The 17,635-nt window shown below is 28.9% G+C and overlaps 1 protein-coding gene across 1 annotated transcript in view; it reads left to right on the top strand.

Annotated features, from left to right (window-relative positions):
* Positions 1-2,411: 2,411 nt before the first annotated feature.
* The window catches only part of LOC142332465 (uncharacterized), a 93,020-nt gene continuing 77,796 nt past the window's right edge, over positions 2,412-17,635 (top strand). Inside the window, exons 1-9 of the mRNA XM_075378912.1 lie at positions 2,412-2,539; positions 2,630-2,674; positions 6,579-6,738; positions 7,721-7,852; positions 9,968-10,022; positions 11,166-11,217; positions 11,714-11,926; positions 14,228-14,303; positions 15,797-15,956. Of these exons, the coding sequence (XP_075235027.1) occupies positions 2,485-2,539; positions 2,630-2,674; positions 6,579-6,738; positions 7,721-7,852; positions 9,968-10,022; positions 11,166-11,217; positions 11,714-11,926; positions 14,228-14,303; positions 15,797-15,956 (948 nt within the window). The 5' untranslated portion in view covers positions 2,412-2,484. The remainder of the gene's footprint in view (positions 2,540-2,629; positions 2,675-6,578; positions 6,739-7,720; positions 7,853-9,967; positions 10,023-11,165; positions 11,218-11,713; positions 11,927-14,227; positions 14,304-15,796; positions 15,957-17,635) is intronic.

Here is a 17,635-nt window from a genome sequence, read left to right on the forward strand (position 1 = left end):
CTGTACCTATTTCATGTATGTAATTCAATGTAATTATTGTTTATAACATCATTCCATGTATATTATCAGCAATATATAGTACTACTTATGAATTTTGATGTTCATTTTTAAATGGCAAAGCACCAAAGAGTTTTACAATCATTTCAAAAAGAATAAAATTCATCATCAAATAAATTATTATTATATTCAACAAAAATAAATTTTGAATTAACTTTATTGCAATACTTTGAAGATCTATCCCTACAGTCCTCACAATGTATTACTACTAATATAAAAAATTGTCTGTAAGAAAAGAAATAAAAACTTGTTTAACTAGTTTTTGTTCACTTCTCATAATTATTCTACGTAGGTATGTATAATTAGTAGTAAATTTTTTAAATTATTTTATTTAAAGCTTTTTTGTTGTTTTAATAACTTGTCATTCAATATTATCTAATCACCTAGGTACGATGCTAGTATAAGTTTTTATTTTTTTTTAGTAACGTGCTATTTAAATATAAATTTGAATGAAAATGAACACATGTATGTATGTACTAGCTGTGATGCATTCCTGCTAACTTTTACTGAGCAAGTTGTTTGCTTATATCTAGAAAAAAATGAATTTTTTGAAAAAATCACAAAAGGCAAAAGATGTTTCCTGTTTTATTGTTTTATGGAATACATAATTAAAATTTGAAAATAGTGAAATTTTTTAATTTTTTTCCTCCCCAGTGTAGATAAGACAATTTAAAATATGTGATTGTAATATGGTATTCCGCCCCTACAGCAGCTGACGAGAATGAGAGCAATTCTGTATGAAGGAGGAACGAGTGAAGTAGCACTGGAAGAAATGAAGAGCAATTGGCAGAAAAGTTGGGACACGTCAAGTAAGGGTAGGTGGACGTATCAGCTGATAAGAGAGGTGGGTCGAGAGGGGATTCGATGAGCTAAATTTTTGGCTCATCCAATTCCTGACCGGCCATGGTATGTTCAGGGTATACCTGCGTAGTAGGAGGAGGGTAAAAGACGATACCTGCTCTTATTGCGGTGAAGAGATACTCTGGAGCACGTGGCCTTCGACTGCCAGAGTTGGATTGAGCAAAGGAATGACTGTGATGGGAAGACGGGAAAGTTAAACACACAGGATATAGTGTCTACAATACTTCCGGGACCAAAACCTTCGAGGTAATATCAAAATACATAATGGGGATATTGAGGGAGAAAGAGAAGGAAAGGAAGGGAGGATAGACAGCCCGCTGTGGAGTCGCCGTTTGTCCGTGCTTATATGGATGGGTTTTGTTTACATTAAATAAGTACTTTTCTGACAAATATAATAATGTACTGTTTGTAAATAAAATTCTAACTTTTCTTTGTTTTATTCAGCTTATCTTACACCATTTTGCTCAAAATTAAATTCGTTACTAGCTTCGGTTAAACATTTTATGTATTTATTGCCTTTTTAACAATAGGTAATATTATTCAAACATAAAAAATAGGTTTTTTTACCCCATATGTTTATTATGTTGGTATCTTCAGTTTATTTGGTTTTTTTTTGTTGACTATTTGTATTTTTGTGATGCATTCTCTGACAATGATGATATTAAATACCCAGGCAATCTTTGTATTGAAAAGAGTGGAGATGTGGCTTGTGGTGACAAGTAGCATCTTACTTTGGTGAGCTTGATATGCTGTTGTGTGACAGCATATTTGATTTAATTAAGAAAGCTAAAAATATTTTGTAAAGTCCTCACATCTGTCCTCACTTTCCACTTATAATTAGTACAGGATTCTTGGTATTCTTGAGAATTACTTTTGTCTTTTTCAGAAGTATATGTAATTCATGTTAGTTGACAACAATATCACAAATTGCTCCCAATAAATAAGTTATAACGATGTTACAACTTTTCATCATTTTCTGCCTCTAAAATCATTCTTAGTTTTATTTTACACGGAAGTTAGTGAGCATAATAATGAGTTTTAGCCTTAAAAATAGAACTTATTGCGTACTTAGCAATCTTTTTTTTTTTAAACCTCCAGGTTCACTGTTAGATATTGCTTCAGAGGATGAGATGAATGATTTGTAGTGTGTCTGAAAATGGCATGCCTGACCGGGATTAGAACCCAGGGCCTCCGGATGAAAGTAGTTACCATTTCTTTTAACTGTTTAGCCTCCGGGAATTACCGTTCAGGTATTACTTCAGAGGATTATATGTATGAGTGTAAATGAACTGTAGTCTTGTACAGTTTCAATTCAACCATTCCTGAGATGTATTGTTAATTGAAACCCAACCACCAAAGAAACCGGTATCCACGATCTAGTATTCAAATCCGAATAAAAGTAAACTACCTTTACTATCAATCCAATCCTATCATTCGTCATTTACGTCACGAAAGAAACGATTCATTTATGAGCAATTTATCTTTCAGTATGTTTACTGACAAATTTTTCTTGTAATTGGAATGCAATTGTTTTATTCTGTTAATCGATAGTATAATTAATGAATTATGGGGGTTTCCAGCTGGATGGTTAGAAATATTCTTTCTAGTCGTGGAACTAGAGGTAATTTTTTTAATTATTTGTTATTTCTGTGATTAAAAGTATTCTTTTTGTGTTTCGTTCAGTATGGTTATATTGTTCGTATTTTTTCAGGTTCCACTGGCACCGATAAAGGAATAAAATTGGATCCTAGTAGAGGTATGTTGGTTTTTTTCAATGTTTTCTTGAATGTTAGATGTGAATTTGCTGTTTGTTTTCTATAATAACATACTAAATTTTGTTGGTTACACAAGCCTAACCAATTAGTATTCTTAGGTTTTTTTAATAGATTTTCTTTAAAAATTACATCAGCGGTAGTAATTTTATTTTTATTCAATAATTTTAGTGTTTTACTGTGTTTAGTTGTGTGAAGCTACGGAAAAACATATTTTGGATGTGGAACTAAGATGTTTTATTTCTGGAATGTAGATTGTTCGCATTATTAAATCGCAGAGTTATTTATTTTAGGTTTTTTGTACAGAAACCTATACATTGTAGTATTATATAAAAACACAAGGTTATGTACTCATGAATGTTAGTACTTACATCTTAGTCTTCAAGTTTATGTTTAAATATGCTGCGTCAGTATTTTAACAGTCTTAATTTTTCTTTTTCCTGTTTTATTTTTTTAACATCTGAACTGAGATTTTTCTTAATTATACTCTGTCTGCTACATTTAATGTACCTGAAATAAGTCAAAGTAATGTAAAAATTCATTAAAATATTCATATAAAAGAAATAAAAAAGGATTGAGTTTCTGTAATGCTAAAATACTGAATCTGAGGTATAAGATTAGGTGCACGATCAATGATTGAAACCCAGGGTCAACAGATATAAGTAAAATAAGTATATTTAGTGTTTTTAAAAATACATTATTGTTTCTTCATCTTGTTACCCAGCAGTCATCAGAAGGATCTATATGATTAAAAGTTATATTGTTACTTTAATATTATTTTGTCTTTTTTTAATATCTTAATAGAAAATCAAATAAAAGTGTATAATTACTTTTAAACCTCGATGTATGAGTTTAATTAAACTTGGGAATGTTTTGAAATAACTTACAGCTAGTAATATGTAATTTATAATTATTAGTTAATAATGTTGATTGCTAGCCACTTAGCATTGTAAACTTCCTATAGCAAATGTATCAGTGTTATCTGTAATTATAAGTAGATCTATGTCTGTAGTAAATTAGTATTCACATTTTATATCATTCTATATGATTTTAGTTTTTTATGCCTTTTTCATTATTACAAGTAAATCATAAGGACAACATTTTTAAACAATTAATTGTGTATATCATGTTACTGAATACTGACGAGTGATAAGTAAATATAGTTAATGAATTATTATTGAGATAATTAATTTACGTGAATACTGACAAAAATTACGCAAATCTAACAAAGGGATATACAATATTGTATGAAGAAAAGATAGAACAAAATTTTAATATTTTGTTAATATTCATAATAGTATAATCCAACAAAATTAACTATGCATAGTAACTGGATACGCACTTGTTTGACTGGTGAAAGAAGAGTAAAGTACTGGGGAGACAATCACGTTGTTGTGTAGCTGACCCCTGTTAGTGCTTAGTTAGGTAGGGTCTTTAGTTGTATTCATATTCTAATTATAATTAGAATATGAAGCTATGATTGATATTGAAATAATAACCCCCAATTGTGAGCATTCTGCTGAAGTGCTATAACATAGATATATTGATAGATAATAATGGCATATGATCACAGGAATAACATTATTTTGTCTTTGTGAACTTTAAACTATTTTTAAATATTCTTACTAAATGTATTATCCTATATATATTTTACTTAAACTACCTATATATTCTTAAACTGAGGTATTTTTGATAATTTAAAATATTAGAAAAAATAGAAGAAGAATATTAGATAAAATAGAATAATAAACAATTATCAAAGTATTCATCATCAGAAAAAAATTCTTTAAACAATCTAATACATTTTTGATTTATATGTGTATATGAGGGCCATTTGAAAAGTTCTTGGCCTGACAAAGAAAACACAAAATTTATCAGAAATTAAAAAAAAAGATTTTCAACATAGCCATTTTGCAATTATATATATATAGATCAATGACATTCCAACTTTTTAATACCTTCAATGTAATAGGATTTGTCCAACTCTGTAAAATGAGCGCATGTCAGCTTTGACCTCATCATTTAATGTAAATTTTTGTCCAGGGAGCCATATTTTCAGGTTTGGAAAGAGGAAGTAATCCCTGGGAACCAAATCTGGGAAATATGGTCCATGTGGAAGCAATTTGAAATGTAAATCATGAAATTTTGCAGCTACAACTGGAGACATGTTAGCAGGCCCATTATCATGGTGAAAGAGCATTTTCTTTTTTGCAAGATGTGGCTGTTCAGCCTGAATAACAACCTTCAATTGGTCTAATAGTGAAGCATAATACTCCCTGGTGATGGTCTTGCCTTTTTACAGGAAGTTTAATAGAACCACTCTATAAGAAAACCAAAACTTGTAGCCATAACTATTCCCACAATTGGAAAACCCGTTTTCGCTTTCTTTGGCGCACTTTCACCCACTCGCACTCCGGTTTTGACTTCTGTTTGGTGTTTAGCATGTAATGGTGTATCTATCAGTTATTTACTGTTATAAAATGAAGAAACTCAGCAAAATCCAGTTTAAATAAGTCTAAACACCTTTCAGAAGTGTTCAGTCAATTGGTTTTTTGGTCAACTGTTAATAAATTTGACCTAAAATAACTTTTCCATAGAGTAAAAAGCTTTTTCATATCCAAAATATTTAATAAAATATAAATAGACACAGTCTATTTAGATATTTGCAATGTCATCCAGCTTGCATACTTTCAGTCATGTCATCAGTCATTTAATATGATGTTGTGATTTCTTGAGGCATTTTGTTGGTAACTGTTTTTGGTTGCCCTGATCATTCATCATCTTGGACAGATGTACGGACCACATTAAAATTCAGAAGCTTGCTTTTTTTACCAACGAAAACAAAGGGGAAGAATCCTGTAAAAATGAACTTTTTTTATATGTCTGTTGGGATTAAATCTTTTATAAAAGTTCTTTATAGCAACTCGATCATCAATTTTATCCATTTTTTAGTAAATGTCAGAACTTATTTGCATTGCTTATTCACTACAAAGATGAAACGTATGCATCTGCTGAAACATTGCAGCCCACCATCTAAAGGATCATACTTGATAAAGACATAGTGATTTGGTCATAATGGCATCATCTCTTTGTCAAGCTGAGAACTCTCCAAATGACCCTGGTATTAGTCCTTTTTCATTCTCTTTCCCCTTTTACAATTCTTCTCTGAAAGGTGCCTCTACAACATATGATTGAAAATAACATTTTACTTTTTTTAATATCTTTCAACAGATACTTCCTTCTTATTTTTACTTCTCCTTAATGCTTCTCTCATTTCTTATTGTATAATTTCATTTTGTTTTCTCCTTTTCCTATTATAACCAAATTTCAAAACCTTCATGGTTTTTTTCATTCCTCTTGATCCATATTCTCTCTCCACTTTTTACAAGGCTAGGTACCAAGCTTTCAAGAATTGTGTACTTATATTTTTAAGTGTATTTTTCTCTTATATTTTAGGTAACATATATTTCATTTCATTTCTTGTTTTTATTTCTATTTATTTACCAAAGGAGTAAGTCAGTGATCGGGTTGTGTATCTATTAATATGAATCTTAAAATGTTAAGTTCTGCTTGATCTTTGGGTGATATGGTTGGTAGGTCTCATGACAAGGTAGGTATAACAAGTTAGGTATTATGAATAAGTTTGTGTGTCATCAGGAATATGATATGGTTGGTAGGTCTCATGACAAGGTAGGTATAACAGGTTAGGTATTATGAATAAGTTTGTGTGTCATCAGGAATATATTCATAAACAACAAACTGTGTACAAATTAATACTTTGGTAAAATAAAAATGTTTTACTCACTTCGCAATAAATGAGTACCAATAATTACCTAATATTGTATAAATAATTTTGTTTTATAAATATCAATTCTATTTGTTCTCTAGGAGTTGCTGAAAATGTAAAGGAGATATTGATCAGTGTATCAAAAAAACATGGTGTTTCAGAAAGTCATCAAATTAGTTATTTAAATGGATTTGTTAAAATTATAACTGATGAAAATGGTGATAAAGATTTTGGATTTCCAACTGAAGATATATTATTGTGGTATGTGAGATTTTTGTTGTTTTTGTGTTATAGTTTAACAAAAGTAAGAATGCCATTAAAGGTTGCCAAAGAGATATTTTCTGCTGTTTGTTAAATAGGTAATTACCCTAATATTACTATTCATATGATCTCTGGCTCTTCCCAAATTTAAAGATGCACTAAGAGAAGGAATATGTTTTAACATTATTGGAATCCAGCATAATGTGATATACAAACTCAAGAGTATTTTGAAAAAAGGGTTTCAAGCCTGTTTTCAGAAATGTGAATTCAAACCTGGATTTAAATTCACAGTGGGAGTATTTCAAAAGCAACAATATTCACTAATTAATGTTCAGTTCCAAATGTATGTTTTATGTACACTTGTTTCCAGGCGGTAAGTTTGTATAACTCTCTGAACAAATTTTTTCCAAGAATTCTGAATAAAAGCAATATTTTTCTGGGAAGGAAAAAGCCATGAATTATTGTTAGTTGTGGTGAATATAATTAAGGATCATGTGGCAAAATTGTATTTGATAACTCTTTTCCGTTGCCTACAAAAATTCCAATATTAAAACAAACTTCTTATACACTTTAATAATGCTTTGAGTGTTAGGTAAGTTTTTCTGAAATGTTTATTTTTAATGGTTAATTTAAAAAAAAGATTTATTTGGAGTGATTTAATAAGATGAGAAATAATTTTTGATAAGGAAAGCAAAAATTGTTTCGGTGGTCTTGAAAAACAAAAAATATTATTTTTAACTAAACTTTAAATAGCTATAAACTAAAACACAAATGAATTGAGTAGAAAAAGTTAGGTACATATCTAATTTAGTTATATATCTAAATGAAAGGATAAAACATAACAAGTCTTATAAAAATTTTATATTGTGAGTGTTAAAACATTTATTTTTCTTAACCAGGTGGAATGCCCATTTGAAAAAATTCTTTTTCATTTTAAATATTTATTTTTCATTCTGTTCATTTTTTTCTTTTTTGCTTTCAGCTTACGACCTGCTATGGTACATGAATCTAGTCTTGTTCGAGCAGCTGCACTTCGAGTCGTTAAATTTCTTATTCAAACTAAACAGGATTTTGCTTCTTGTATAAAATTACAGTATCCATGTTTGTTAGTGAGGTATGATAAAAAAAAAATATATATGTTCAGCAGTTTTACCTCTCTATCTCTTTCTCTCTCTCTCTCTCTATATATATATATATATACAGATTATTATTATTATTATTATTATTATTTACTCACTGTATAAGTATTTGCTTGTATATGTATGGGTACCTACTACTTATTTTAATTTTTTTATTCTATTTCACAATAGTTTTACTGTTACTGATTAATATTATTTTTATAATCTCTAGAGTCCATTTTTAGCAACTTTTTGTTTCTGTTTATTGTCATCACATGAAAAAAGATTTTCTGCATGTATTTCTCTTTGCAGTTGTATAATTTGATATATACTTGAATGCAGTAAGGCATTTTCCTGCTCTTCTGATTTGGGCAACATTAACCTGTTCAGTTATTCCCTCTCAAAATAAAAGATTCCAAATTTTGTTGCAATAAAATGAAGATAAACTCCCTAAATTTATTTACAATTCTTTCATTTGCTCAGTGTATTCTTTACAGTTGCAAATGGATATGTAGGTGATACTGTTGATGATATGTCTCATATACATGTGAGACATCATCCAGTTGATCACTGTTACAGCAGCAGTGGATTAAAAATTCCACAAGATCAGCAGGGGAATGGTAGTAAGGAAACAATATACTTTATAAATCTACACTGATAAAATTTGGAAATCATTGTTGCTACTGTATTAATACCTCATCATTGCAATTTTCGAACCCTATCCTAACATTTTGGCAAGTTTTCACTAAAGTATCTTCACATCTTGTAGTAACTGGAAAGACAGTCATCATAATGGTAGATATGATTCTACCAGTCATCATCTGTGGGTGATTCATCTTCATAAAGTTGTAGCAACAGGCTGTTCAATCTGTCTAAGTATTCCTGTTGACTTTACAAAGAAAACTAAATGCTGTGTACCTTGAATAGTACAAAACATGTTCACCTTTAGGGATTCTTGCAGATGTTCAATAACTGTGGGAATTTCTGGTTCCAGATTCATGTTTTTTTGGCGATTCATAATTCTTTATATTTGAAAAGTTGCATCATCACTAAAGACAAGAAATTCTATAAAACTGTTAAATTATTCAATACTTGATGCAGAAATGAAGGTGCACTTCTTTATCGTCATTAACTGAGAGTGCACCAATTGATGTTTGTTAGGTTTGACCTCTCGCCAAACTGTTTGTTATGAGATGTTGTATTGTAAGGTTGCATATGTACTATAGTTGGAGGGGTATTACAGTCTTAAGTGACAAATCTGCAGTCTCTTTTTGTAGCTCTTGATATTCCAGCTTAGGAGTATATGTATCTTAAAAAGTTTAAGATAAAGCTTTATGTGGTAGAGTTGTATACAAGTAGACTCATCTGGAATTATGCTCAAAATCATCCTATATTGTTATTTAGTATGGTTTTCTTATATTTTGACAGTAAGTGTCTGCATATTGACTTGGCAGCAATGTTTCTAAATAAACTGCCTAATGGGAGACAATAACAACTTTGTAACATGGTTGTACAGTAACTATAAAGTAATTTACTCATTATTGCCTCTTAAGTCCCTAATTAATTTCTAATCAAATTTTATATTTATGGATGTTTTTAACCTTTCAACATAATATATTAATTATCTGATTTGGAGGACAGTTCGTATTAATAAGAATTCAGCTCGCTATAATCATATACAAAGTGGTGTAACCCTTTAAACTGTTGCATTCTGCAGTGTACTTTCAGCACATACCAATGCCATAAACTACTATTTGCATTTAACTATATTTATTTAAAAATTACACATGAGAATTAGAAAATATGAAGTTTCTTTAATAAGACTAATTAAAACTTTAAGAAGTGTATAATTTTTACATATAATAGAGGTAAAATTTATTATGCTGCATAAGTAGACATGTTATATATGTCTAAATAGATTTATTTATTACTAAACAGACCTGGTTATTTTTTCATCATCATAATTTTTTAAATTAAAAAAAAAAATTATTATTTGATATTAATAAAACTTTTTGATGTAACAAAAAAATAAATTTTTATTGAGGAAAAACTTATATATATATATATATATATATATATATATATTTCAAGCTTGTTTTTCTTTTCCATAGATCTTTAGATTTGTTACTGGATAATGATTGTGAAAGGACTCAAGCACTACGTGTTGTATGACGTTTACTTTCCTTAAATGCTGCTGAGTTTCCAATCAGTCTTGCACGATGTCTTGTATCACTTACTATGACACCTCCTGATATACGTGATCGAATGATTCGAGCAGTTCTGGGTACACTCGTTGAGTTATGTATGTAAAATAATAATTCTTTATTTATTTATTTTTTTTCATTTTTTTTCATTTGAGGGTGAAAAACAAGAAAATTGCCTTTTACTGAATTTTTTTAGGCACATAGACCTTGGATTTCATCATTTGGTGGCAAATAAATTACATTGTATGCAAATGCCATGATGTAATAATAGGTTCATCATATATGCTCTCTTTATTGTATGAAATTAAAGTTACAGTGCTTTTTTAATTTCATATTTTCTTTACATTTTATACAAATTGAAGAAAAATTATCATCATTATTTTAATTTGCATCTGTTTTTCAGTTCATATGAGACTGCAATGAATAGCAGAACCTCTTTTAAGAAAATAAACTAATTTTTACCAAACTTAGCAATTTGCATAATTGAATTACTACTTGTCTGTTATATTTTCACTTGAATTATTTATCAGTGAACAGCTCATTTTTAATGAAAAATATGCTTTTACTACTTACTTACTCATAATGTACTTAAAAATAAGGTATTGATTAAAAAATTAAACCCACCGTCCTGGTGATGGTGATTTTTTTTAAATTTAGATACTGAAGTTGCATTTAATAAAAAATTTCACCAGTTAAAAAGTAATATTAGAAACAACTTTACTTGGATGTTTTCTTTTTCATTTTGAATGGGGTACAAGATGTTTCACCCACTTTTTTACAAAGTGGTTTTATGATTTACCTGCTTAGGATGCATTTAATGAAAAATAACAGTTGAAAATTATTCCTGAAATTTCAAAAAGGGATTCTTTCCTTATACTGCTGGAATAGATTTTTTTTTACCATCTGGAGATGTATTTTAAGTAGAGCTGTCATTTCATATTTTCCATTTTTCATTGGAAGCTTACTTTGTGATTTAAATGTGACAGCGATATGTATGTACTTTAAGATCTTGTTACTAAAAGGGTTGATCTAAAAATATTTGGTATCTTCTCTATATCCTCAGTTATCTGTTTTATAAATATTGTATTTTTTGTTCAGTTTGCAGTTTTTAACCATTGAATCTGTTGGTACAAATAAAATATTAACTCGCCAAGAATGTAATGCTACATTATCCTGCAACCACGTCTATTTTTTATAAGTTCTTTCATAAATTTCTGTTTCTTGTCTAATTCATTTTAAAATATCTTTTAGATTTATCAGTCATCTAATTTTTAAGATTATTATCTAGTAACTATATTGCAAAGTTACATTTTTCCTTTGTTTTAATTTTCTTGTTTTCTACATTTCATACCATAAAATAATTCTCCTACGGTGTTATAAAGATGCTTTTTTTAATTTCTAGCTCTATCAGTACATTAATCCAAGTAAGTTCTCTCTACCTTTATATCAGCCTAATTTTGATATTTTCATTATTTTACTTGTCTTGTGTGATTTATTACTAAAATTAGGTTATAAGCAGTTTTGTACAATAATTTCAAACTTTTATGTTAAGTATTTACTTCACTATTTAATACTGCAGAGTTGATCACCCGTTGAAAAAAGATTGTTAAGCCATCTTTTGTTTATAGGTTTTCCATTTTGTGTTTTTTATAGGTGTATTGAATCCTGAAGTTTTTATTAGTAGCGGTGGCGTAAAGGCATTGACTAGAGCACTCTGTAATGTCGGAGCATCATCTCGCATCGGTGAAACTGTAATTGGAGCTTTGCTATATCTAGTTAATAAGCCAGAAACAAGAATAAAAGCAATGATAAGTTTTGATTGCTTAGCTTCACCATATACTGATCCACATAACTTGGAAGACCTAGGTGAGTTTAAAAACTCTCTAAAAATGCTTTTGATTTTTATTTATTTACATCACATGAATCCATAGATGACATGCAATAGCTGTTTTCTATAATGTTCAAGAAATCTAGTTTTAAAGGATCTATTTGTTTTTCCTACATAAATACTATTACTATCATTTCATTTAATTTTATAAATTCCACAAAAATTGTTTATTTTTTTATTATTATTTTTGTTTTTTTGAATATTTTATTATTTAATTATTAGGTTTGCATATTGTTTTAAATGTTTCTTTATTGTAAGTGTTAGTTATGTTTTCAATCATTTTATTAGTGTATAAAATAATTTCTGTATATTATTTCACTCTTTCAGTTTATTATTTTTTAATTTATTTAATTATAGTTGTTGGTATTATAATTACATAGGTTGTTATATAAGTAATTGATTATATCCCTACTTCAGTTTATTTTCCATTTAACTTTTGTTAGTAGAATAAAAAGGTAAATGTATTATCTTTTTTATCAATTTAAAAACAACCAGTATAACCTTAGAAGACTTTTTATTTGCTATATATCAGTCAAGAATTTAATGGAGAGTTATTTTTATTGTTAAGGTTACTTATTTTTATTTAAGAGGTTGCATGAAAGGAGTTCTTATTTTTTAAAAAATGTTTCCAGGGCATCTGTGTTGATTATTATAATTCAAAAACTTATAGTTTATATATTTAAATTATTTAAATATATATAAATATAATATATTTAAATATAATTTAAGTATATAATATAATTTAAGTATTAAATATAATTTAAGTATATAAAAGTATATAAGTATATAAGTAAATTATTCTTGTACTTAATGAAGTAAAATTATACTTTATAACAGTAATAGTTTAAAAAGTAGGAAAATAAATAAATAGTGAGACTTACTCAAGATGAGACTTACATGAATTAAATTTTTTTTAATTAATTGGATTTGATTTAGCTTATTAAAATATTGTCTGTAATATGTCTCCAGCCACTATTTTGTTTTTGATATCAGATGATTTAAATTAACAGCAGATTGTAACATGGTGGCCGTGAATAAGCTGTAAGTAAATTAAATTTTCAGAACAAGATTTGGCTTCCAGAATCAGTAAATCTGCACTAGATGTCCAGTGACCTGTGGAATGTCATATGAATTGATCGATGTAATTTATTTTCTATGTAATAAAATTTCTGCTGCTCATAATATGTAATTTCTGGATAACTTGTTAGCTGATTAATTTTCTTAGGATAATCAAATTTTTTCTCATCTCCAACAAACATAATTTGATTTTCTGCGCAATAAAATTAAACTATATTCTTTTTCTTAAAATTATTTTAATAATGAGTTAAACTTACTATTATTAAATATTTATTTTACCTTTATACCTATGTATATTATTATGGGAAATATAATATCTCTTTTAAAACTTTCAGTGATGTAATGAGTACTTTAAATGATTTATAAGATAAAGAAAAAAGCTATAATAATATCTACTTGTGCCCAGTTAGATACTTTGGGTTTAAAAAGGGTTTATTATGCTTCCATTGTTTTTTTTTAAATATATGAATCATTGTAAAAGTTAAAAAAAATCTAAATTAAAACTTGATTTTAACTTACAGAACCACCAATTTTAGGATGAGTTTCTAATTAATACAATTTTTTTTTCTAGACTGAAGTCTGTGTTATCGTTTAATATGTATAAAATACACGTTCAGACAATTTTTAGTGTCTTAAAAATTGGTATTTTTTTATAATGATTTTATTTGTTTATTTTATTTACATATTTTTTTACTACAATTTCTTAGTATTTTTAAAAATTAATTTTGTCATTTGTAACTGTTGTTTTTATCAAGATATTACAATGGTGTTTCCTTTAATCCATCCAGGCAAATTCTAGAGTAGTATTCTTCCCATTCCTGTTGTCATCGGCGAATAAAATATTACTTATTTTTAATATTACAAAAAATAATTTTATCATCTGAATTTACTTCAAGTGTAGTGAAAGGAATCAGCAGATGTGATGTTTTCTGTCCAATTATACCAGACAGTTGTGATTAAAATAAAAATAATTAAAAGCAATCACTGCTGACAGACATTACAGTTCAGAAAATAACCGAACATTTTTAATTGCATGTCAATGGAGATATTTATTGATGTGCGGTTGGCAGCATTGTGTTCTGCAAAACCTTCTCTGTAATCACATATTCTTGGATTGTTGATATCTCATTTAGTTTTCATGTTGTTGTTATTTGAGTGCAATGTGTTTAAGTGTCTGTAACAATTTTTGTAATGATTTTCAGGGGCAACAATAGAATGTAAAATTTTTCGTGAAACTGGAGAAGATTTTCACAGAAACAAGTTTATGAAAATGATGCTGTAGGTTGTATGCAATGTTACAAATAGTTTTCATGATTTAAAAGTAGTAGTCAGTCAATTGAAGATGGCCATCTACCAGGAAGGCCTTCGACTTCAACTGATGACACCCATGTTCAGAAAATCAACGATCTGGTGTATGCAAATCGCTGATTCACTGTCAGAGAATTTGCGGAAGAGGTTAACATCTCAATTAGATCATGACATGACATTTTGACTGAAAAATTGAACATGCATCGAGTTGCAGCAAAGTTTGTGAGGAACAAACTTTGCTGCAACTCGATGCATGCTGTTCGGTCATCAAACGAGGAGTTTGATGACCGAACAGCTGAAAGAACATCGAGTAGACGTTTATTGGCAACTTCTTGAACAAGCCACTAATGATGAAACATTCACACAAAGGATCATAACGGTAGATGAAAGCTGGGTTTAGGATATGGCTATGACATCAAGAAAAATGTTTGATCATCACAATAGATTGGTAAAGGATCTCCATGCCCCAAGAAAGCATGTAAGTTTCAATCCAATGTCAAAGTGATGCTCTCTGTTTATTTTTTGATTTTAATGGAATTGTGCATTTTGAATTTTTGCCTCAAGGTGAAATAGTGAACTGTGTGTACTGTCAAAGCATTTTACAATGGTTATGTGTAAAAATCCACAAAAGGAGACCAGAATTATGGCAAGGCAACTCATGGTTCCTTCACCACAACGATGTTCCTACACACTTAGCTCTGTCAATTAGTCAATTTTGTACCAAAATTTAGATGACTGTCCTTCCTCAGCCTTCCTACTCGCCAAACCTAGCTCCTTGTGATTTTTTCTTATTTTTGACATTAAAATCAGTGATTAAAGGACGCCATTTTGAGACTGTTTATGACATTAAAGCAAATTCATCGCTGACCTTAAAGGCCATTTCAAATGAAGCTATCCTGGACTGCTTCACCAGTGGAAACACCACTGGGAAAAGTTGTAAGTAAGGGAGGGGAATACTTAAAATGGGACAAGGACCGGTAGTAATCTGTAAAATTAATAAAAAAGATTAAAAAAATAAAGTTTGGCTACTTTCTGAACAGACCTCGTAATTTTATGAGTATAATTAAATAAGTATAAGTAAATAAGTATAATTATATTGATATTTTTCATGTGCGTAACTGTTATTTGTCATTGTCTATCATAGTTTTGGACTGCCATGTTATTTCTTAAGGATATCCATCTTTGTCCTTAATGTAGTTTGCCTTTAAGAGTTCTTTCTCATTCGAAGGATAATACAGTGCCTCAACTCCATCTGCCCTCACATGCCATTGTCACTTAGTAAGAGAAAATCCCTTATCCTAAGAGTCACTCAGCTGGCAGACTACAGTGTTAAAGATAAATAGTAATGAGGTTTCCAGATCCCTCTGCCTCAATTATGATGATAACAGTGTAATTTTTTGTGTATATTTAAAATAAAAAATATTTTTATACATTTATTTCCTATTATAATTTTATTATTTTAGTGAAACTAACTTCTCGACTGAAACACAGCTGCAGTGGACGCATTTTGTACTTGTTTCGTTGTTACGATCTTGGCCTGGTGTTCTAAATTTTTGTCATCCTGAGAAAGATGGTTTAAGATCAATAGTTAATACTCTTTATTTAAATCAACGTGAAATTAGGGTAAGTTATTCTTTAATGTTTTATAAGTTAATGAGTTAAGTTATTTAACTTAACTGTTGCTCTAAGAGATGTTAACCTTGCTTTGTAAATTGATCCTGCTGCTGGCTGCAGTTAATATTTAAATGTGCTTAAATTTTTTACAGGAAGGTTTTTCACTTTATCTTGTTGCATGTTGTTTTATCCCATGATTATTTCTTTAAACATTTACTGTCTGTTCGTTATGTAGAGTTTAGAATAAAAAAAACTTTCTTTATGTTTACTGTCTTGGTATCTGATATAAAATTAACTATTCTGGTACTGCTATGATCTGATCTGTTGCAGATAGTGGAACTCTTGTTTTTCATATTGTAATTGGATTACATATTTTTAATTCAAAATTTGAATAATTTAAATTAAATGTATTGTTTTCTTAAATGTATTGTTTGTAATGTTCAATTTTACTTGATCATTAGTGTTTTTGCTGTTTCTTATTATTTGAATTAATAGATATGGTTTCGTTTCATATCATTAACCAAGATGGTAGGCATATTATTATTTTTCATATTTTAACAGTGTAATATAATCTGGCCCCTTGGAAGGGGGGATGTGTGGCAACCGGTAACGTCACAAGGTGGGTATCTTTCCCTATGGGGTTGGGGTGTAATATAATCTCCACAAAATTTTCTGATGAATTGTGGATCTCTGTGAAAGTACTAAATGTAAGGAAAAAACAAAGCAGTAAGTGAAAAAAATTAATCCTTATTGATAACTTTCTGATAAAATATGTCAAAGAAGAATTAAAGCAGATGAAATATGTTTCAAATAAGAAACATTTTTTAGAATGTTTAATATAGATTTCTTTTTATGTTAGATAAGAACTGGTAGAGGTAGACCAGGTTGGGTATAATAAATGCAGTTTGTGTATAATAAAATAGTACATGTTACATTATAACACTGCTATGCTGTAATATGTTTTATTATGAAATTTCTCATCGTACTTATGTATAAATCTGAAGTTTTTTCCCAATCATGCAAAAACTTTCACTGATTTGAATGTTTTTTTATTATTATTATTTTTTTTTTTTGAGAAACATATAGACTAAAAAAAACTGATTTACATTAATCTTTAAAAAAATAAAGAATTATGCAATTTTGAACAAATCTATCAGTTTGTGAAATGAGTAAATTTCTTCTTTGAGAAAGTACTACTGCACCGATTTTGATGAATTTTTTTATAGAAAAATGTATAAGCTACACACATATAATAACCCACAGGTTGAACTTCAAGTATCCAGAGCTACCAAGACCAAACATATGAACATTAAAGGGCTCAAGCTACATGCCAAGTAATTCATGTGAAAACAGGGGTAGCCATTAGCACTTCATAATTTTTCATTTGTACGAGAGTGCATGTTTGAGTATCTATAAAATTGTAATTGAAATGGTTGGATACCATAGATTTAATTTTATTTGTGTTATAAACATGACATGAATTACAATATATTGTCATCCCATGACATTTTTTATCATTGCAGTCAAAATGATTAAGGTAATGATTGACTTGCAATGACATCATTGACAATGCAATGAATTCATTGCATTGTATTGGAAACTCTTGTCTGTTTTGTAACATGCACTTCCAAAAACCTCTTGTTAGGGATCACCCATTTGCCATGAACACAATTGGTTTCTTCAATGTC

Source organism: Lycorma delicatula, chromosome 11, assembly GCF_047948215.1.
Source record: "Lycorma delicatula isolate Av1 chromosome 11, ASM4794821v1, whole genome shotgun sequence".
NCBI classification, from domain to species: domain Eukaryota; kingdom Metazoa; phylum Arthropoda; class Insecta; order Hemiptera; family Fulgoridae; genus Lycorma; species Lycorma delicatula.